The 23,606-nt window shown below is 42.2% G+C and overlaps 1 protein-coding gene across 1 annotated transcript in view; it reads left to right on the top strand.

Moving 5' to 3' along the window:
• LOC133020471 (C-terminal-binding protein 2-like) overlaps window positions 1–23,606 on the top strand; it is a 61,275-nt gene continuing 37,669 nt past the window's right edge. Inside the window, exons 1-2 of the mRNA XM_061087042.1 lie at window positions 1–353; window positions 19,368–19,533. Of these exons, the coding sequence (XP_060943025.1) occupies window positions 19,476–19,533 (58 nt within the window). The 5' untranslated portion in view covers window positions 1–353; window positions 19,368–19,475. The remainder of the gene's footprint in view (window positions 354–19,367; window positions 19,534–23,606) is intronic.

Here is a 23,606-nt window from a genome sequence, read left to right as displayed (position 1 = left end):
CTCTCCCCCTCACACACTCTCACTCAGTGCCTCTCTCTCTCTCTCTCTCAGTTGTGGCAGGAGGAAAAGAAGAGGAGTGTTTCTGAAGTAAACAGCAGGATAACCACCACCAGCACGACCACCAGTACCAGCGACCACCGGGGCTACTTCCCCTTGCGCGCTAAACAACACACGACACCGGGCTTCGCGCCCCCCTGCGTCCGGATATTGTCCCGCTCGCGGTTCAGGATTAAGTTTCTTCTTCTCTTCACATCATCATCTGAAGGTTGGATCATCATTCGGGAAAATGCGTAGCCTGCGACGCTATGTGCGGAGCCTCCGAAGCCTGAAGTCCCAGTGAACACACAGCCGAGGTAAGATTAGCGAGAAGGTGGCGGAAATATGTGGAGTGTGTATGAGTGTGTGTAGGGTTGTGTGTGTGTGTGTAGGGTTGTGTGTGTGTGTGTAGTTCAGTCCATGTGTCCCTGCGCCATCAGCGAGCAGGGACCAGGGAGGGGGGGGAGCAGACATTAGCTGATACTCTTCATGGGGATGTGGGAATAAGGTTTATGAAGTTCCCTAATGAGCCTCCTGGATAATGGGGAAGATATTAAACATGCAATAATGAGTGATTTATTTTTTAATTAGCGATGGTCTCTTATTAAAAATCTATATTCACACGATTAATACTTTAAAAACATTTGATATACACTTGAAGAGGGGAAACTAAAGTTCCCTAATGAGCTGGGCACTTGTAAGATGATGGTGAACATATTCAAATCAACCATAAGTGTTTTTTTTAATCAATATTGCCTTTTTATAAATCAATAGTTATGTTATTTAAAGAATGTCTTAAATACACATGAAGAGTTTAAGCAAAAGTTTTTTTGATGTGCTGGGCACGTCTAAGCTAATGTTGAACACATTCAAAAACCAATAGGGATCAATAGTAAGTGGTTTACTTTCTCATTAGCGATAGCCTTTTAATCAAATGTGTATTTATATGATTAATTCCTTTTTAAAGAATATTTGATTAACACTTAGAGTTTAAGCTTCCCTAACGAGCCGGGCACTTACAAGGTAATGGTCGACAGATTAAAAATCCAATACTGAGAGTTTTATTTTGTAATTACTTCTAATTAAAGGTGTATTTATGTGTTTGATACCTTTTTTTTTTAAAGAAGATTAACACTTGGAGAGTTGAGGCAAAAGTTTGGTGCAAAAGCGGCCGCAGCATTTCTGGGTAGCATGTGTATAACCGAGCACATCCAGTGTGAACATCCACCCACTTATTAATGAGCGCTTAATTAGTGACCCAATCAGGCGTCCACATGGGCAACCTGCACATTTTCCAACAGCAGCAGATTTCTTCCTTTTCCCAGGTTTGACAGGCACAGAGTGTCATTGCATTCTGAAAAAGCCAAATCTCCCTCTTCAGTTTTTTTTTTTACTGCATTTGGAGGCTCCTGTGGAAGAAAGCTTCAAGTGGAGGAGGAGGAGGAGGAGGAGGGTGGCTCCATTGTCTGGCCACTGAAGGGGTGGGGCCTGAGGCTGTATGCAGATGTGCTGCTGGCAACGGACATCTGCTCCCCCCCCCCCCCCTCCTCCTGGGCATTGTCACAACAGACCAGGGGGAACTTAAAGAGAGGAGCCTGCCCGCGGAGAAATAGCCTTTTGTCAGTGACGTGCAGGCGGCGGCCCGCACCCTTTAAGATGTCTGCGTCTTATTGGAACATCTGATTATCTCATTCCTTTTTGCTTTAACCCAGAGATTAGGGAGAGGGTCTTAACCTCCCCCCCCCCAAAATATCAGTTACTGTTTATGTACTTTTCTGGGATTTCCCACTCCCACTGACAAATCCCTCCCTGTTCGCCTCCTCACATCCCTCCCCTCATCTGCCGCCTTCCACTCTGCTGGGGGTTGAACTTCCTCTCACGTCTTTGTGGGCTGCATGTGTTCAGATATGAAAGCCTGGGCCTCCCAGGGCAAATGCATCACAGGCAGCGTCAACAATGCACATGGCGGCGCCTATCAGTTCTTTTGATTTATCACTTAAGGAGGAAAACGCAGAGGAAATGCAAAAAAAAAAACAACCGGCGCTGTTAATATTTATGATGTTACGCATTCTGCCTGTGCTTGATGATGGCTATCAGTGCTGTTGTGTGTGTGTGTGTGTGTTTGTATTGGGAATCAGGAGTCTCATTTGCCTCAACAGATATTCCCTGGTGGCCGGTGGAGTCGGCGTTCTGTGATTACGAACATGATTTGTGCTTGTAGAGAGCTCCGATGTACATGGCTGATCTTGCTGTACAACATGCTTGTGTAGGGACTCATTTGTGTGCTCCTGCTGTATTATGACACGCTGGATGTAGCGGCAAGGCAAAGCCGGGGAGCAAGTGCACCGGAGCAGGAGGAGAAGATGGTTTTTTGAAAGCACGGGGTGCCGGCCGTAACTCACGTCGCTCGCCACCCGCTCGTTTGGCATGTGGTTATCTCTGGACATTCACGCTGTTTGTTCCTCTTTCTTGCATCGCTGCCACGTCCCTCCCCCTTTTTCTCTTTTAGTTGACATGATTACTTAGTAACGAGGACGAGCTGGAAGCACAGCAACAGGACCAAAAAAAGAAAAAAAATCATGGATTGTCTGTTTTGAAGTCACAGAAGCAAAGCAATTACAATTGGTTAATCATATTCTCAGAGCCTAATACTCCATTTAACACAGTAATTTGGACGCTGCTGAAATAGCTCTTGTGAATTCTTCTGAGAATTTCCATAATGGCCCGGCCACTAACGGCTTCTAAAAGTTCCCATAGGACTTGGTGTGAGAGGATTTTACTGTCATGTGATTGGGCTGTGCATTGTGGAGAGGAGGTAATGAGTGTGAAATTACCGAGTATCTTCTACAGGGGGCCAGAAACCCGCAGCCTGATGTCAGTCACCCATGATGCAATGGAGGATACTGCAGGTGTTTCGTCTCAGTGACAGTTGTCTTACACGTTGAGAATTTCTTTAATTGAGAGATTTAAAGACCTTCCTTCAACACTAGGCAATCATCCACTTTCTCCAACAGTCTCATGAAAGCATTTTCTAAACGTGAGCCATTGTTCTTTGTTTAAAAAAAATCCTGTAGAATTTCTGTCACTCAGATCTTCAGACATCTTAAAAATTAATTCTCAGATTGCATTAAAGCTTTGATGCTGATATCAAAGACTTTTTGTGAAGTGGCTTCACTTTGCAAAACGAGAACCGTGGACTAGTTTTATTTCAATCGTTTCCTTGAGCAACTGTTGTATCTCACGCTGGCTGCCGGTGGATTTGTCTCAGAGCGGAGAACGTTTTTTTTTTATAAATCGAGTGTGTGTGTGTGTAGTGTAATTGGTGCGCTCTCCAATTTTCCAGCACCTGTTTCTCATTTGTTAGAACACGCTCTGCTGTGTCTCAGTTTTTTTTTTGTTTGGGATAGTTTCAGGAGTCTTTCAGTGTTTGTATTTTCACCCATGTCTGCCACTGGTATGATTGTATACAGGACAGAGACATGTATACATCCACTGGTTTGCACCTAAGTGCAGCCAAAGTCATTCTTCATACTCTCCCAGCTGTTTTCTGCTTTAATTCGTCACATTGGCATTCTGAAGGCTTGTTAGTGAGCTTTGCCAATTAAAAATAATGAATTTAATAGTCTCTCCCAGTTCAGCTGGCTTCACAGTAGCCAGAAAACAATGCAGATTATTATTGCACTGCTGTATTCAAAAGCATTACGGGTTTTAATTGAGACAATCACACATTCGAGTGGAGAATCACATTCATTCACTGAGCTGAATCTTTAATCTTAAATCCAAAGTGATTAACTGAAGAAGTAGCACTTTCGCTTGTGTTTATGGATGGAAGTCTCACATATCTACTTCGGAAACTATAATAGTCAAACCAATGCCAAGCTCTGATTTTTTTTTTATCGTTTTCCTCCTCCAAGTTATGTTTTCGCCTGCGTGTGTTTGTGGGTTTGTTAGCAGGTTCATGCAAAAACGACAGATTACTACAAAACTCAGGGGGGCATATCTTTAACATTGTGAGATAGGGTCCTTTTCAGCATTTTGTCGATTTCTCATAATTCATGCATGTTGAGCGGACTGATTTTTGAGCGTGTGCACTTTGGGGTAGATTCAATCCAGTTCTAGTGAATTTAAATGGGGTTTCATACGGGGACTAAGGGCCTTGGTAGAAGTCCCCTGTCTATTTGTGACTTGTATTAAAAAATGCAAATATTATTATGAATGAAGTATTATTCAATGGTGGTTTATTTATTCATCATTTGATATTTTGGCAGAATACAGCAATGTTCCAATGGCCTGTAATGACATCTTCAACTCACTTGTTTTATGCCAAACAAGTAGACATTCGACAGATTGTTCCAGTTAAATAACGTAAAAAAAGAACATTGAGTACAGTGGAAGTTGTGTCATTTCACTGAAGACATTGCAACACGTCACAGAAGGATGATGTGGTGTAGACAATACAATGAATGCTGGCTGAATTCCATTTAGCTGCTTCAGTTTCAGGGTCCTGACAATGCAGGCTGTCTTTCACACTGACGTGTACTGGGACAATAAAGCGGCGCCATTATCAATGCTATTAGTAACATGTGCTTATATGCCAATCATCGCAATGACTGTAGCGAGGATGCATGCAGTGTGTTAGGGAACTATAATAGTGCACAGTTCTCTAAACTATTCACTCATTATATGATTGGATGAGAGCGCTTTGTTGCAGTGGGGGGCAGTGCAGGATGTTTACTGTTCCCTGTATTTATGACCACGGGAGTTTGCTCACGCCACTTGGCTGTCTAACAGCTTCCCACCTGGTGTAAGCCATCACACTGTGAATTCCCTGCTCCTCCTTAATGGCTGGCCATTTTCCTCCAAAGAACTCCTAATTGCTCTCGACTGTGTGCGTTGGACATTATGCCAGGGATAGATGGGAGTGAGGGGGGATGGATGAAGGGGGTGTAGTTTTGGAGATCTAATTGGGATGTAATACACTTTCTTTCCAACATGGAAAAGTGTGTGTGTGTGTGTATTTGCCAGCAGGAAATGGGGGGAGAGAGTTGATCTTCTCCCACTCACCTCCCTTCCTTTTGCCTGTCATAGCCAGAACTTAAACACTGGCCATTAACTTTCATGCAAAACCAGAGAGGGTTAGGAATGAATAGTGGCAGCGTCTTCCAGCCATGTGTGGGTGCACATGTGTGTGCGTGCACATGTGTGTGCTCGCGTTTGTGTCCGTGTATCACTTTTGCAGGAACTAGCAGAAACAAAGCACCATCTGCACGCAGCAGGCTGTCCTGACTACTGCCTGTTCTTCTGCTGGGGCAGAGACCAGGCTTTCTGTGAGCATTGTTACGAAACAGGCTGCTGCCGCCACCGCTGCTGCTGCTGTTGCTGCCGCTGCTGCTGCTGCTACAGTGGTTGTTAATGCTGACAGCTAATAATGTCCTCCTGGATGACTGTGCCTGGCTGGAGCCAGAGAGAGGAGACGGAGACTAATGAAGAGAGGCAGGAAGTGAAGCAGCGAGAAAGACAGAAACCGATAGAGAGGAGGATAGCAGTGAGGCTTGCAGTTCTCTCAGTCCGAGCTGGGGAAGTTTCCTGCAAAGGATTTTACACACACACTCACAGAAAGTACAGGCACCATGTATTGTGTTTTATTTCCTCTTTTTTTTTCAAATTCCTTCCTTCCTACTCTCTCTCAGGTCTCAGTGGGGGTGGCATGAGGTGGAAGAGTTTCATTGTTTCTTGGCAGAGGGGCTGTTTCAGTCCAGCTGACATAGACTTGTGTCAGGAGGATCCGTCTTGCTGATGTTAGGCAAGTTGTAAACTGAAAGAGATGTCTGAAGTGCTGAAGTGAGCCCTTGCCAGCGGAGAGACTGCTCTGTGTGTGTGTTTGCCATTCTGCTGAGCACCACTTCGCAGAGAAAACTTTTTCTGCCTAAATCTGCTGACAGGGAGAAGGAGGAGGAAGAGGGGAGCACAAAACTGTTGGAGCTGGGGTTTTGGGAATCATTGTGGGCACACAGAGCTTTGGCCGGTGTGGGTCTGTGACACTGACATTTGGACATGGTGAGGGAGAGAAAGCAGTTAAAAGCGCACTTTTTGTTTTCAGCTGTCTCCTACCACCCAATTTTTTTTCTTGCCGCTGCTCACAATTCTCGGAGAGCAGTCATTGAACCTTCCAACCACATGAATATGCAAGATAAGTCCGCTTTTCTTCTCTGCCCCCTGAGCTGTATTTTTTCTTCCACCCAGAGACCTGTCGTGTTGTGTTTGATTGGCCCTGACATTTGAAAAGGTCCTTGAATAAAAAAAGTTGTTTATGACAACTGAAGAACCTTCCTTGCAGCAGAGTAAAAATGGCATTTTGAAAGGAGCACAGCTCCTGCATATTTAAATGCTAATGGCTCTGTGAATGTGCGGACTAATAGAATGAAGTGCAGAATGTACTCTGAGGATGCAGGCACACTATCTGAGTGCTACTGCTAATAGTTGTTGAAGGTGCATCGGCTCATTCTATCAACTGATAATGTGGAGTCAGAATTTTATTTTATATAAATCATCACATTCCTTCTTTACGGCAGCAGACGGATTATCTCAACACATTAACTTGAGGAATAGGCTTATATCCAGAAAAAAACCCTCTGGGAAATCTTTTTTTTTTAAATTCCAGCATCTGTGGTGTATTATCACAACAGTTATGATGCAGATAAAGTTTATCAGCTTGTTTTACAAGCTTGCTGATGCTGTGTGGCAGCGTAGGACTGCTGGTCTAAGACAGGGCCCCTGTGGTTCTGGCTGGGCAGCCCTGTAGTGAGGCGTCAGGTCCTTGCTCTGTTACGAGCTGTTTTGTTAGCGGCAGGCAGCCTTGGATCTGCCTGGACTTTGACCTGCTGGGGGAGTATTTGGTCTCATAGTTCTGCTTGCTCTCTAGGTTTTACACTGTGGACACTGGACAAGTGATGATGTGATTGGATATGAATTTGTATTGAATTTTAGCCTGTTTTCTCACATAGATATTATTGTTATTATTACTGTTTGCCATGTTAGCCCTTAACTTATAGTTAAATAAATTAGAGGTTTGTGTGAAAGGTTCTCACTGATTTCTAATTCTTATAATGCCACAATTACATGTTGTGAAAACTTGAGGCCTGGTCACAGACAGGGAATATCCAGTTAATCCAGGTGTTGGCACGTTCTGCGACACAGCAACATAACAGGGTTCAGTTTTTGGCAGGAACCAGGGTTGGTGCAACAGGGTAGGGAAAGCAGGTAATTGGCTGGCGCCCACGAGAACAACTGATTTAATTCGTCCACAGCAATAACAATTTTATGAGAACCCCTTGAAATTCAATGATCAGCTATGTGCTACGACACCATAGTAAGAAAAAAAACTAACCATACCACTATCTTTCTGCCAACAACTTCATAAATGTGTTTGTATGATGTCGGTGGAGGTTTGCACTTAAACTTTACAGCCTTACGTTTTACATTACATTATTGTGAATGCACATTATGCACTTTCTTTATCATTTTGATAATAAAAGAATAATTTAAAGATTGGAAAGACGCTCCTGCTGGGAGTCATCCATTTACACTGACTTGTTTTTTTTCTATTAGAAATGTACATAATCTATTAAGAGAAAAATGTCTCACTGAGCTGGTTAGACCAGTTGATAACGGGACAATAAGTTTGTGCCGTTAATTCAGAAAACTATTGTTGACTCTCGTCTCACCAGTGCATGTTCACGTAATGTGGAGCAATGACTACTCCAGTTTGGATAATAGTAGACGCTGCAGTGTTTTGCTAATAACCTTTAATATGAGTTTACAGTTCCCTCGTCAAGATGTCTTTGCTAGTGTGAATTTTTCATGACGTTTACCAAAGTTAAACTTTATATAAAATCAAAAAAATGCAGTGATTATTGTATTAGCAAGAACAGATTACTTTGTTTAATGTTGCTTTTTTTTTTTTTTTAGCTGGGATGTCACCAGGCTTCCAGACCAATAGAATCACCCAAGCTTTATGTGGGAATCTTTCTCAAGTGCCAATTTCTTGTTTGCAACCATAACATCACCATTTAATGCTGTAAGTTTATCCTCGCAGTTCAGGTTATGGCAGTCTGCATACCACGCTGTCATGCATCTAACCGCCTCTTTGCTCGCATAAATACTGGCACGGGTCCAAACAGGGAAACCTGGCAGATTTCCATGAAACCATTTGACTCCTCAACCGCTCTGTTAAGTGAGAGGCTGCACTGCTCTTTGGTTTAAATGAGCAGTGGACATCAGCTGTTACCGAGCATCAGCGCATACACACACACACACACACACACACACACAAACACCCATACAATTCCACACAAAAGCTGTTATCTACTTGTTGCCGTGTAGAGACCTGAACAGAGGTGAGCTGTCACATCATGTCATCTGTGGTGAAAAGTGGCGTATTATCTACGTGTTGCCAGCAGTGACGGAAGTGTTGAAAAAGTGAGTGGGGGAGCTGAGCGCCGGAGTCTTATCACCTTAGCGATCTCCATTATGAATATGTATATTACCGATGTTTGGCGAGCCCGGGGCTAATTCTTTGATTCTGTGCTGCTGAGAAGCTCAGTGGGATGGTTGGCTTTTTAAGTCGTCTGCTTGTTCACACAAAGACGTGTTTGATTTTCAGCCGCGTGGAGATGTTTGATTCCTGATCCTGAACAAAAAGGATTTACTGTGGGTTAATGTTTCACTGAGCTCGAGAGGAGCCACAGACTCTGTCCCTCCTACTCAGTCGTCTGTGAACACTCCCCTCGGGACTCTGTGTGAGGTTAGGAGAAATGTAGGTGTCCCTGGGTTTTCAGACGTGCTGTTTTAAGGCACAATACATGTGAATGCTACATGTTTTTACTCTTTGTACCACACATATGACACATCAAGCAGAAGCAAAGCAAATCTCTTTCACGTATAATAACATTTGCTGAGGAGGAATTTGTTCCCAGAATGAAAATGCATGCCAATTTTTAGTTCAGGGACATTTTTTGTTATCAGGAGTTAGAGATAGCAATACGATACGGAAAAAAATTCCCTCCCAAATTCAGATATTTTGATTTTACGTATAGGCTGTTACGAGTCCGAGTGTCAATCCAATATCAATACATAAAAAATCAACACTTATATATCATTTGTAACAGTTGCTTCTACCATCTTTGTATAGCCTCATGGTGGTTTTGGCCACACGAGTGCCACTCAGTCTTTCATACGGTAGAAGTCGCCACTTTACTTGTGGGACTTTCCAGAATAAAATTTTGCCAAATTGCCAATGGCCCTGCTGTTTTAGAGCAGCAAAGAATAACTGATTTCTGGGAAATGGAAATAGCTGTTCTATTTGGGTTAAATGACTCAAATACGTAGTAACGACTAACGAGTCGGTACATAGATTCATGAACTCACCGATGCCCGATGCAGCGTTTTCGGCAGAACATCTCCATCAGGAGATAGGATAGTAAAATAGTTTGATAACTGTGGTACAGTTCATTGGTATTGCCATGTCAGATTTGTTTTTAATGCACAAGGCCAGTTTATTTACCTACAGCTATATTGAATTTTAAAATATTAAAAAGCAGCATTGCTTAATTGAATATTTTTTTCCCGTTCAGACGCTTAATCATTGCTGCTTTGTTGCTTTTTTTTCACAAATTTAATACAGTGAGGAAAATATAATTTTCACTTCCATATACCAGTCACATGATGCTGGATATTATTAATAATGCACATTTCATTACTTTTCCCATGGCTTTTGTTTTGAGCTTTAGTCTTCGTCCACTGTGTACAATGAGAAAAGGATTTTCCTTTCACGACACTTCGTGAGCAGAAATTATAAAGAGAAGTCTTATCGCCCTAATGGGAAGGTTGAATTAATTAAATATCTCCAATAACCCGCAGAACATAGCTTTGTGTTCCACTCTTCACCCACTTGCACATTCATTGTCTCACTCGGATAAACCTCATCCCTGACCTTTCCCTTGTATACTGGGAAGCAATCCACTGTAAGACACCAGCCTAACACACACAAACACACACACACACACACACACACCCAAACGTATGGCTATATAAAAGCACAGACACACAGATATCTACAAAAATGCACACACACATGCTCACAGTGACAAATTAGCTTTATTATAAGCAAGCTATTAATTCAACAGGGAGGCTGAGAGATCCCCATAAGCACAGCTCTCCTCGGAGGTGAACTAGAGAGACAAAAACATGCTGTCATTGAAAATAGGTCTTTTCAGGTTGCACAGAAACACCAAATGCTTTTTGCAGTTAGCTGAAATTATAAAGCCTTGTAAACAGAAACGATTGTGTGCTCTGCAGTTTCTCAGCACACTACGATGCAGCCAACATATAGATACACAACAAACATGCTCTGTGTGTGTGTGAGTGTGTGAGTGTGCCCTCTCCAAACCCAGCTGAGACTGACAGATGGAATCATTTCACACTCAGACAGAAAGGCAGGGTACAGGAAACCGTGGTGTTTTTAATGGTGTTTGCGCTGCTGTGGTTGTTATTAATCTAGGTCAGTGGCGTTCAGCTCACAGTGAGACGGCCTCAGGGGCAAGCTTGGCCTTTACTTAACCCTATTTACTCGGTTACCTTACGTTCTACTCACCTACATGAGTAGGTTTGCTGTTTAAGAATCTAACGAGATGTTTACGCTCTGTGGTTTTTTGAATTAATAACTTCGGTACCTGCTTCAGCTGACCTTTCGGTAATCAGAGCACATGTGGCTGCTCGTCTCAGCCGCGATGGCCCATAGCATTGAAACCCCCCCTGGACCTTTTGACTCTTAAGATGTGCAGCTCTCTAACCCGATTAGCAAACTTAAGCTAGCAAACTGCCAGTAGGGCTGGGAATTGAACCTCAAAAGCCTTAAGTCAAAGTTGCATGAAATTATTTTGCAACAAGATTCTTTGTGTTGTCTTTGATCAAACATTTCCTGCAACTTGGCTGAGTCTCGCCTTCAGTCAGACCTCTTGTTCAGCTGCTCATCTGTGGGCTTCAAAGGTCAATACGATTTTATTCTTGTAGATAATCTTGTGATGTTCACAACAAATTCCATCAATATTTCTTTCTCCACATGCACATACTTCTTTTTACAGATATACAAGAAAAAATGTGAACGTTTGTAGGTGTTTAGAAATCAACGCTGAGTTGAGTTTGCTCCACTCATGCCAAGACAAGACTTTTATTTCCTGTAAAAAGTTGATTTAGGTCTGAAACAATACATATACTTCTACATATACATTGCTGAAAATGATCGGCTGCAAAATTAGTTAACCCTTGGTGTAAACTAGGATAGAACCTCTTCTAATATCTTAAAGGTTCAAGAAGAAAGGGCTTTTGTCTGGATCTGATCTTTTTTAATATATGAAGTTGTCTTCACATGTCAAATGCAGATCCCAATATGCATGTGAAAGGCTCATATGGGTCAAATTTGTGTTTGTAGTTTACATGGTTTGTAGATAATTTGTATTAATCCTGCTTTAATATATCCAAATGATGAGATAAGTTCCAGTATCCTGATGGATCACGTGGACAAGGATTCAGGAAGCTCTCTCACAGCGATCAGATTTCTCTTTCACGATCCTCCTCCTCTACAAGTGTGAAACTCTGAACCAAAGCTTGTTCAAAAATAGGAGCATTTGCACTCACATCATGAACTCATCTCTCCAGTTAATTTGCAGTCTAATTGCTTTTATAGTTGTTGCATATGCATCAGGTGCTCAGAAGTTAAGAGGTAGGAAAAGACAGATCATCAAGTTCAACAATTAAAACGGGCACTCAACACACAAAAATGCATCTAATTACAATAAATCTATTCTGAGGGAATTTATTTACTTTATTATGTGGAGTGTACATTTTCCAGACATGGAAAATAAACTATTTGTGGTGTTTGTGTTTCCACAAATCCTCAGTTTGCCCCTTAAGTTGTTAAGTTGTTTTTATACAGTCACTCCTCATTAGTATTGCTCCGCTTTCTCAGACAAATCTTAAATGTCCTCCTGAAGTGAGACTCGGGCATCTTCCCTCTTCTATCAGCCAGTTTCTGTCAGGTTTTTAAGAGAGTGCCACTTTTCCATTTACCATTTTTCTGGTAAGAATTTGAACGGCCATCTCACTGTTGCAAAATTATCCCATGGCCCCTGGATTATAATTGCTTTTTTGTCGCTGACTTTTTCTCAGGGGGCATGAGGTTAGTTACTTTTTGAGTAAATAGCGCTAAATTGTTTAGACTTGTGCTAAATCATAACAGACGACACCTTGTCTCTTTTGTCTCGTTTGGCTTGTTTTAATGAGCTGTTAGCCGCGGAATGGAAACGTACTAAAAAGCTGAGAAAGACGAGGTGAGATGTCGGCAGCACCAACTGATTACAGTTTCACACAGTCTGTCATCAACAGTGTATCACTGGCAGCTTTTTTATTTAGTTTATCAACTGAGGTCAGGACACAAATGGTCTTTGGTTTGTGGCTGAGATGTTGTTTGCTCTTCAGATGAAGTCATGGCACCGACCTCAGAGGCTTTTCTACCTGTTTCCAGGTATTTCCCCTCGGTTGTCCTTGCATTGACAGAGAGTCAAACACAAGCTCTGTTCATTTCAAAGACATCAAGAAAGAGAAAAATATATATTGTTGCTATGTTGTGACACAAACGGGACACAATTGATTATAAGTGTTATGGCTCAATAAATCGGGCCATAATAGTGGTTTTGCTTTTGAATTCTCAATTAAACTGCATATCTTCTACTATGAATGTAAACATCAGAGCATTATTTACAGCTTTAACATCAGTGTAAACAAACCATAGCTACCATTTGAAATAACATGAAATGTCTAGAACTCTAGTCTATGAGCCTGTTTCATTGATTTGCATTCATTATCATGTCTAACACTCATCACCAGGGAGACTGGTCTAATCCTCCGCTTCCTGAGGGACCTTGTAAAGAAGTTGGTCCAGTTCTCATATGTGTATTCTTCATAGTGTGTCTGTATAGTTCAGCTGCTAGTACAGGTCTTCGTCCCTCAGAGGAAAAGAAAGCCTGAGGTCAATGTTTTTCATGTTGAATGACAACAGGAAAGTGGAAAAGACAGATTTATTACCACAATAAAAGCATCTTCTACGCAGCCTGTAAGCTTAAGTGCCACTGGTTTTTGGTGTTATTGCTCGTGTGTCGACTCTATGTGTGTTAGGCTTGTAATCTGTCAGTGGAAATGAAAAATACCAGTAGAATATTTAGAGACATGTTAACAGTGCTTTTTTAATTCAATTGAAACACGGACTGCGTATTGTTCCAAGTCCTCAGTGGCCCGTGTTGTGTAGTGATGTTGCAAAAAAATAAATAAATTGCCAATTATCCCAGTGGAGATTTTTATGCCAGACTTTGTTTTAGTTCATTAGATGTACGGAGCTGGGGAGAGGAGGAATGTAGGCCACGGCGAGAGCCTCAGTGGGTTAGGCTAACAGGCTGCCGTGCACAATAATGTCACCATTTTGCGTTTCCTGGGTAACTTAAACGAATAGGCATTATTACAAAAGAGAGGGAGGTAAAAGGAGACAGATGCTCCAACAGACTTTGAGATCACGATGATGATGAAGATGATGAAGATGATGGCGAGGAAGAAAGAGGAGAGCTGTAATTGTCAGTAACTGTGTATTTAGACGAGGGAGGCTGGAGGAAGAGAGAGGCTGGCAGGGAGGAGGAGGGAGGTGTAAATCAGCCGCCTGAGCGACAGCTTTACGTGCCCCTCGGAGCCCCAACTATCAGATTAATGAGAGAAGAGAAACCTTAACCACCTTCTCTTCTCCGCTGCTTCTCTTTCTGCTATCTGGCACTTTCGGCGACATAAATCACACACTCTTAAGCCGTCACTTTAGGGAGCGGCTACACAATTCTTCCTCAAAATGTTGACTGTAAAATACCGTTGTGTCAATGACGTCCTGCACTAATGAGATTTTCATGCAGCGAATGTCCCGTCTAAATGGCATCTCTCATGTGTCGTCCTTGTTTCTAACCCCGCATTCATCAGTTGTTAAAGGAATAAGTCAACATTATGAGTAATACGCCCTTTCATTTTCCTGTCAAGCATTAGATGAGGAGATCAATACAACTGTCATGTCTGTAGGGTGGATACAATGCTAGAGAGCCAGCAGCTGGTTGGCTTAGCTCGGAGTCAAAACCTGTAAGTGTGAAATACATGAATGGTATGGCTCGGTTATCAGCAATTCTAAACGCCAACCAATTAGCATCAGATTTGTTTATTCTGTATAAATAAATGAATAAATTAGTTTAACACACAAGGCTGTTATTAGCTTTGTGCCAATTCAGGGGCCTCATCCTGAGAAGACCAATTGCGTCACTGCGCCTCCATCAAGCTCCCAAAGAGTCCTTCCTCTCCCAGGATTCATTGCACACCAGCGACAAAGCTAACGGTAAGTGTCGCGGCTCAAAGTAGCTAATATTACAATCATGGCTATGTCTCCAAAGGACGTGGCCCCTAAATTAGGACACAGCGATTAGTAGTTTCAAATAGGAGCAAGTTAGCTGTTTGCAGTATTTATGCTAAGCTAAGCTACTTAGTCTTCCAACTGTATATACAGTCTATGGTTAATACTGATTGCAAAGACACAAGAATTGTATTGATCTTCTCATCCCCCCCAAAATTTCAATTTCTGGCTTTCACATGTTGACAAGTGAACAGTAAAAAAAGGGAAAGAAACTAAATCGACAGAAAAAACTAAACAAAACTCTGTTAGTCTAAAGTGCAGCAGCTAAATTCTTTGACTGTAAACTCCTACACGTGTAGCTCAGCCTTCTTTGGGTGTGTGGTTTGGTGCTCACACTCGACCGGTTCCCTGTGGTCAAAGACAGGAAGCTCGGTTGATGAAAGCACTCTGAAAATGTTCGATATTAACGATGAAAACTTGACCTCTTAGTAAACTCCTCCACAGGTGCTTCACTCAAATGTGTTATGATGAAATCAAAGCTGTAGCTTTACTTCACTGTTGGCTCTTTCACCTTTTAGCCAAACCCACCGTTCCTCAGTCTGCTACGTGGACTCCTCTTACACACGGCCTCAGTCAGAATAAGACCTCTCCCTTTCTCTCGGCGGTCTCCCTCTCCCTGTGTCCTCTTCGTCTATTACCAGCCCCAAACAAGATCTCCTGGGTCGCTCGGCTTCCCGTGCGCTTATCTCAACAAAAGGAATAGAAAATAATGTGTGCGAGTGAAAGAGATGTAGCATAAAGAGCTGAAATGAAGTATGTGTCTGAAGTGTGAAATGTCTTGATGTACAGGGTGTCGGATGGAGAGGCACAGTGTGAATACATAACTCATGGAGTGATGCAATAGCTGCAACAATGCAGTGTAATGCCTGGTGCGGAATTCAGTTTTTTTTTTATCCTGACACATTTGCTGAAATTTGTACTTCCGTATGTGTTCTTATAAGAAACAGTAGAGAAGCTGTGGTGGCATGTGTGTGGTGCACATCTGCCCCAATTCACAAGCGATGCAGAGCTCTTATCTCTGAAGACCACACCAATCTGTGGCCCTCAGAGCTATCATGTAAGTGGCATTTAAAGATATGATATGATATGTTACTCTATTAATTTTAATTGGGTAAAGAGACAATATGTTTCTTATTTTCTTCACTTGTGTACTGACACTTTCTATAATGTTGATATTGTCAATGTAAAGTATATTTTACGTTTTTTTACCCCAATAAAGAACATGCAGAAATTTAAGTGACAGTTAGTGATGCACAAGAAAGCTCCTGTTAACTACAGGGGCGCTTGGCGAGTGCATACCTCCGCCAAGGCTCATGTCCCATCTTGCCATGTTAAAGAAAGTTTAAAAAATTTCCTGGATCCATCTGTTTATTTGAATGTGCACCAAAAATGTATATTCAGTTCTACCGCTGGTCATGACCCCACCTCTCTGCAGAATGTTCATGGAAATTGATTTATTCGTTTTTGAGTAATCCTGCTGACAGGCACGTACACCAACTCTCGCTGACTGGTTTGTATGTAGTGCAGGAGCAACAGGTTGTTGCTTTAATTGGATTAGATGCTGCAGCAGAAACCGATCAACACGCTGTCGTACTTTAATATAGATGCACAGGATAAACATTATGGAAATGGTTTCATTCAGGCCTTATGGCACAATGCAGCTCACTCACAGTGGAGTTTCCAACAGTGTATGAAATGCATCCCAGTAAAAGGTGAGATGTGATAAAAATAACATTTGCAGATTGTCTATATTGTAGAAATGGAACATAGAGATACCTTTTTTTTTAATACCATTTTTTTTCTCAGCCTACAAAGGCCAACTCCTGCTTCAGCAAAGACAAAACAATCTCGTATTATCAAGAGTAAAGTGAGGTTTGCATCTCACTGGTCACGATTTGACTCGATAACATTCACAGACTTGTCAGAGAACCGATGAACAGGAGCACACAGCCGCAAGTATCGCACTGCTCTGTGTGTGTGTGTGTATGTGTGTGTTGAGCAGAGGGCAATCCCTGAAGTTGTGTATTTCTGCTGTAAGCATGTGTGTGTGTCTATGTGTGTATGTGTGACTTCCTCCTCTGCTTCTCTTCCTCTCCTCCAGCGCTGAGCACACACTGTATTTTCTCTCAGGTCAGTCCCCTTATTGTTAACTTACATAACAGCACTTATTCAAGTAACAATCCAGCAGCGATGGCGCTAAGGGCTGCGGGATAAGTGTACTTCCTCTCTGCCACTCCTCTGGCGGAGAGAGCTCAAAGTCGTAGTTGACTTTTCAACTCGCTAAGCGGAGTCGACTTTCTGTTTTTTCTCTGCCCCACTGGAAATGGAGTGGATCTCCTTCTTACATATGAGTCAAATCTCTGGAATTAATTTATGGAAATGAAGTCGTCTATACAACCGCAGTTTGGGTTTCTGATCAAATGTAGCTCCCGAACTGCTGAGGAGGCCGATCCTCTGCTGCGATGCCGTCCCATCAGATGAGACCAGTGAGAAGAGATGTTGTGTTTGAAATGATTCCAGGTGAAGATTGGTGGTTATTCTTATTCTGAGGGAATTTAGGATAATTTGTTAATGCTAAATCCCACAACTGAGCTGCTAACTGGTAATAAAGGTCCTGTTTTCATCAAAATGCATGATGGAAATGTTTGTTTGAATTATTAATTGAGGGATTTTTTGCTTATTACATTCAGTGAATTGATAAACACGTAGGCCTAAATATTTTGCAGTGGACTAAATTATGTCAACACCTCATTAAAGTGATAAAGTCAAATTCAAAATCATCATTCTGAAATGTAAACATTACATCATAAAAATTGAACCAAATATAAAACTGCAATTGAAAGGATTGAATTCATATTTACGTTTATCCATATAATGAACATTTGAAAATAGATTAGATTAATATTCTAATTACATATTTTAAGATTCTTGTTAATTTGGACATCCAATAACATTTCACTTAGTCAATTCTTGTTGACTAAGTTTAGTTAAAAAGGTAAAATTAATTCATAGAATTATTACCTGGTTTTATAATCTATTTCTGCTGATTGTTTTCTATCGAAAAACACATTTAAAGCAGAGCAACTTATCCTAGATGTAGTTCATATTTTATGAGCTAAGACACGACTGATATAATGAATATAGTTTTAATCTCATCCTCAGCATGTTATTGTTCATCATACGATTAGAGAAATTATTTATCAGGCGCCTGTGAGCGTGTGCAGTCCGTATTGTCGTCTGTCCGCTGACTCAAATGTCAGTGAAGTGAAGTCTTTATCAGAGGAGTTTATAATGACTCAATGGCCAGATGCACTCATGACCTGTAGTGTTGCCGCTCTGCAGCACAGAGTCACAGCACGTCTCCTCCGGTCTATTCATAGCCAGGGCGGCGTGACTCCCCCCTCCACCCCGCCACCCGCCTGCCCGACTGTTTCCTGGTCTCCCTCTTGCTCAATTACTTCTCCTCTGACTCCCACATGTGGGTCTCCAGCTCTTTGGCAGGAAGGCGTACCTTGTGGAGGAGGGAAGCACAGTGGTGAAGCAATCTGCAATGTTTTCTTTTTTAAGAAAAAACCCTGAGTGTGTGTGTGTGTGTCATATCATGTCAGAGAAAGAGAGGAGTTGATTGCAGGAGGAATGTAGCACAATGTACTAACCCCCCCCTTCTCTTGTGCACCTGGGAAAATGCCCCAGCAGCTGTCCAAGTAAATACGCAACGCATCAATTCATCATTCAGCCGTTATTCAACCCTATCGCTCAGCCTGTCCTCCCCCCACAAACTGAGCATAATGGCCACTATTGCTGTTACACTGCAAATATCAATACATCATCATTTAAATAGTCAAGTGAGAGCCATTCTCCAAGTGCAGCGAGGAGCCCAGAGGCCGATATGGACGGAGGGTTATAAGTGTGAAAGAGATGCAGAGGACAGTGTCACGCTGTACTCATCCTGTTAGATGATGTCTTTCGAGTACTTTCCCCCCCTCTTTATTCTGCTGATACATCCTCTGCACGTCTGTTGACTAACTGACCCACATTCCCCTGTGTGACACGCTGCCCTAAGACGGCGTGCATGCTCGAACCTTCCTTTCTGCTTGTCAACCTTTTGTGCACGTGTGTATGTGTGTGGACGCACTCCTGCACCTCTCTCTATCTATCTGTCAATCTGCCCCTCCTCTCTTAAGAGATCTGTGCCACTTCCCTCAGGCTCCAGCGGGAACCAGTTAGACGATCACTCTTATGAGGACCATCACTCAAAGAACATAAATGACTGTTAAGACGCTTCATTGACTGAGTTTGTTTGCTTTGGGCTGTGAGTGACATTTCTTCATTACTGTAAATTAACGGTGCTCTGACACGAGGCTTCCTCTGGTGGAGGGTGGACTGATTTTGGATAGATTCTGCCAAAGTTATTGAGACATCGGTGCGTGTTCGCTGTAAGTTTAATAATTCTTGGACTTTCCGGGATCATATCTATATCTTTATCTGATTATCATGTTTGAAAGCTATTAAAACCACAACTCAGTGCCAGACTCCACCACATGACAAAAAGCAGTTGCAGCACCATCAGCTTTCGACATAAATGTATCAGAAGGTCACTCAGTTCTCACCAATCAATCAATGTAATCAACGGAAGAAAATGGTTATAATTAGACAACATAAATTCTAAAGAGTGGAAAAATATGTTATAGAATTTTCACCTGTCTTAAATCCCAGCTAACTTTTTAAGAGCTGAACATTCTTTTACAACCAGCCTGATGTTTCCTCCTGTTTTCTTGAATTTCAGGTAGAAGCTCTCTGCTAGATAACGTTCCAGAGGATTGGAAACTTTGAGGAGGAGGAGAGGTGGATAGAAAATCAAGAGAGGAGAGAGCATTATTCACACTGTGACGGGATGGCTCTGGTCGACAAACAAAAAGTGAAACGCCAGCGGCTGGACAGGATCTGTGAGGGTGAGACACACTCGTTTACTTTCTCCTTTCCTTCTCCTCTCTCTGCTCTTTATGTCCTTGTGGATGTAAGACGCTGGCTACAACACTGGAGGTTGATTATTTAGTTTGACGGATGTTTGAGTCTTTGTGTGTGTGTGTGTGTGTGTGTGTGTGTGTGTGTGTGTGTGTGTGTGTGTGTGTGTGTGTGTGTGTGTGTGTGTGTGTGTGTGTGTGTGTGTGTGTGTGTGTGTGTGTGTGTGTGTGTGTGTGTGTGTGTGTGTGTGTGTGTGGGTCTGTGGGTCTGTGGGTCTGTGGGTCTGTGTGTCAGTTCTAAAGGTTTATGAGCTGCAAAAAACAGATTGGGAGTGAGAGAGAGAGGTAGAGAGAGAGGGACTGTGTATGTTTGCAGGAGGTTGAATGAGACTTGAGTCCCATGTTTCCAGATTGCTAGAAAGATTAAGTTGGAAGTAATAAATTGAAGCACTCCTCAGAGCCCTGGGTGGGGGGTAGTGGGACTGATTTGCATGCAGATGTGAATTGTGTGTGTGTGTGCGCGCTGAAGAAAGAGAGTGAGACACAGTGTGAGTTTTACCTACTTGTTCTTTATTTAACCATGAACTGGGACCACTGGATCTCTGCATGTTTATTTTGTGTTGTCTGTACTCACTGTACTGCTTCAATAGTCTTATATGTCACCTTTTTTTTATAACAGCTGTTCCAAAGAAGGAGAAATAAAATCAAGCATCACTACAGGTTTTCTCTATCAAGGCTCATTCATTAAAATCTCTCATTGATCGGTCCTTTCATCTGTCTGTTGTTCATATTTCAAAACAAGCTGAAACTCTCCCAAAGTATTTGTTATTGCAATTCAAGCCCTTTGTAATTTGACCTGTCAAACGGTGATTAATTTGTGAGCTTTCAATCTTACAGCTCGCACAATATTTCATCTGTAATAAACCAGCACGTCGTTGTAAAGGAGTCGTTACGCTTCAAACAAAGTACTTGTCAAGATGGTTGAACAGCGTCCAAAGACTTCTCCCTGCACAACTCTCAGGCGTCGTAATTTGTGAAACCACTCAGTGCTTGCTCACTTCCTGCATGAGGCCCTTTTAGCTTTCTACGTCCGAGCTTCTTGAAAAATGATTCAAACAACTTCCTATGACACTGTTCCAACATGTGCAAAACCACGGCAGGACTTTCTTTTATCTGCATTGAAACAGCTCAGCCCCTCCCACCTTTGCCTTCCTTTTCTTTTGAGGCGGCCCGTTCAGAACAACCATAAACACTTCAGATGTGTAAACTGGTTGAGTTCGAGCATATACCCTGAAGCTTCCCCCTCGTCTATAGCATGACAACAGGCTCTTTCTCTAATGGGAACTTTCCAACCGCTGGTTTCTATGTTTACACAGTTTGGCCGCCGCGTTCTTAAAGCCTGTCACTTAGACGGCCTCAGTCCGGTGACGACTTGGCGTGCGGCACTCTCGGGCTCATGGGAAATGGTGTTTCTCATTTAAATAAACATTGATATCCTCCCTCTCCCCCCCAAAAAGTCACCTTTTTGGAGTGATTAGCACGAGAGGGGTTACGTTACGGGGCTGTTCAGCTCGAAAGCAAATGTGATTTTGAGTGATATTTTCTTAATCATGTCAAAGAACATAGACGGTTTTGCTTCAGCTCAAGCAGGAGTGAAACCGTTGGATTTTCTCTGCAATATCGAATGACTTCATGCACATTCCTGTTGGCTCCTTTCTACATAAAATCCCGTTGAGACCGAGAAAAAAAACATGTAATAGATTTTTAAATGAAGCAGTGACGCTGTCTAATTCTACCCTCAGAATGAAAGCCACATGTGGCATCTTAAATCTCTCCAAACCACCAACCCTACATGGTTGGAAACACCCCCCCCCCCCCCCTCTTTTGAAGAATGTGTACTTTGTGAAGAGGCAACATCATAAAACAATATTTTCTGATCAGCACCATTTTGTCCCGCAGACGTCTTCCTTGTCTCCTCCTGCGAATATTAACAAATGAATTCATCGCACCAAAGAGGAGCGGGGATTTTTTTTCTTAGTGTTCAGTTAGTCACCACAGCTGCTCTTAAAAAAATGTGTCGAGGAGGGTGATTCACATCGATGTAAAAAGATCAGAGGTTGGTGACCGACGTCGTTTTCACGGTAGTGTTAAATCTGCTCAAACGTATAAAAGGGGTATTTCTAATCCAGAGGCATTGGGCGTTCTGCACCATTATGTCAAAGCCACCCACTATTATCTATAAACAGAGCGTTGGGACGGAGGCGTGAAATAGAAATCAAAGTTCATATTATGTGTATTGACAAAAACAACGTTTTGGAGTAATTGTGATTGCGTTGCCGTCGTAGGCTGCACTTGGCGAGACGGCGAGCGAAGCCTCCCTAATCTCCATTTATCTTCTGAGGGTAACTGTATCAATCCAATACTTGTTCCACAGAGGAGTGCATTGATTACATCTTTACTCATTGTGATGAGTGGCTAACTGAGCCGTGCCTGTGGCCTAAATCGACTTTGAAATGGCTGATAAAGTGCGGCTGTTTACTGCCATCAGAAGTAGTCACAGCGCCGGCGTGTAGAATTCAGCGAAACGGACGATGTTTCACCACTGAGGAAATCTGATGTGACTCAGTGTCCTCTGCTTTCATCTTTGATTTTGTGCGGTTTTCAAATTAGACACACAAGTCGAAACAAGGTCTGCGAATCTCGTCCATCAGGTTTCTTCTTTTGTTTGTCTACTAATTGTTTAATTTGGCTGAAACATGCTGAAACCAAAGTGACATCAATTCGTTTGACAAACAAAACCCAGATATTTTAAAGGACAGGATTTTACGTTGGAAACGCTAAATCATCAAAATGGAGAAGCTGGAAACTGAGATTGATCACGGTTAATCATTAATGGAATCAGGGTTTTCCTCAGGAAACAGTTTTAGCCGAGCTAAATCTTATGTGATTTAGTAACTAACTGAAAACCTTTAATTTGGACAATTGGGTGTGTATATATATTAATCATGGGATCTGTAAAAAAAATTTTATTTGATTATTTTCCAACAAATTACCTAAAGAGATCTAGAAAGTTGCTGGCAGATAAATCTGTATTTAAAATGTGAAGGTACACATTTCAAACCACATGAATCAATAATTTCTTCTGTATCAATAAGTTAATTGATGAATTAACTAAATACTTCCACCAAGGTACTTATGATTTCACCTCTGTCCGTTTATTTGTAAGGTGGTTCAAACAAAAACAACATATTTTTACGTAATTTAGTGAAAGGATGCTTTCATTTCGCTGAAGTGGTTTCACTTTCTTAAACATTACTCTCTTTTCCTAGAGAATAAATCAGGCATATTCAGGCAGCTGATATTTATGAGTGTGTGAGACTTGGTGCAGCTTAATTAAATTTAAGGGGACTGTTGGGGCTCGCTTGGCGCAGGTCTGTTGTTTTACAACTTATATAAATACAGAAGGATTTATTGGATTTTCTTACAATCAATCAGTAAAATCCTACTTAATTAATTATACAAGTTACTTACATTTATTTCCCTATTAATCCCACAGCATTGTTTAGATATCAACTTACACAATATATTTGGTGCAACTGTTCCTTCTGTTGTGTGGTTGATAAAGTGCCAAGTGGAGTGTAACTGCAACAAGGGAGCTGTGGAAAACATCTGTTGTGAGCATCAGTTCCCATACTCCTCCCCGCATTCCCCCTTTTCCTCTCTCTCACTCTCCGATTCTCTCTATCTCTCCCAGTCACCTTCTGTCCGCTCCATCTGTGTACCCAGCATGCATTGGCTCGTGCATCAGCACAAGTCGTTGCCGTTTAGTCGGAGCTAGCTGACTGATCCGGGCAGAGAGGGGACGTGGTGAGCCGCGCTGCTGCGACGTGAACTAGGTCGCAGTGACAGCATCATGTCGATTTTACAAGTTGTGAGTGTGCGCTTGGACGCAAACACCACAAGGTGGGGTAGTGGAATTTGTCATGGCGACTGGAAGGGTTGTAGTTGGCTCTGGATTAAACACATTAATGCCTGATAATGCGTCTTGTTTTGTCCTGTGA

The sequence above is a fragment of the Limanda limanda genome, chromosome 15 (genome assembly GCF_963576545.1).
Source record: "Limanda limanda chromosome 15, fLimLim1.1, whole genome shotgun sequence".
Classification (NCBI taxonomy): Eukaryota; Metazoa; Chordata; class Actinopteri; order Pleuronectiformes; family Pleuronectidae; genus Limanda; species Limanda limanda.
The sequence above is the reverse complement of the archived record's forward strand: the minus strand, read 5'-3'. Positions and strand labels throughout refer to the sequence as shown.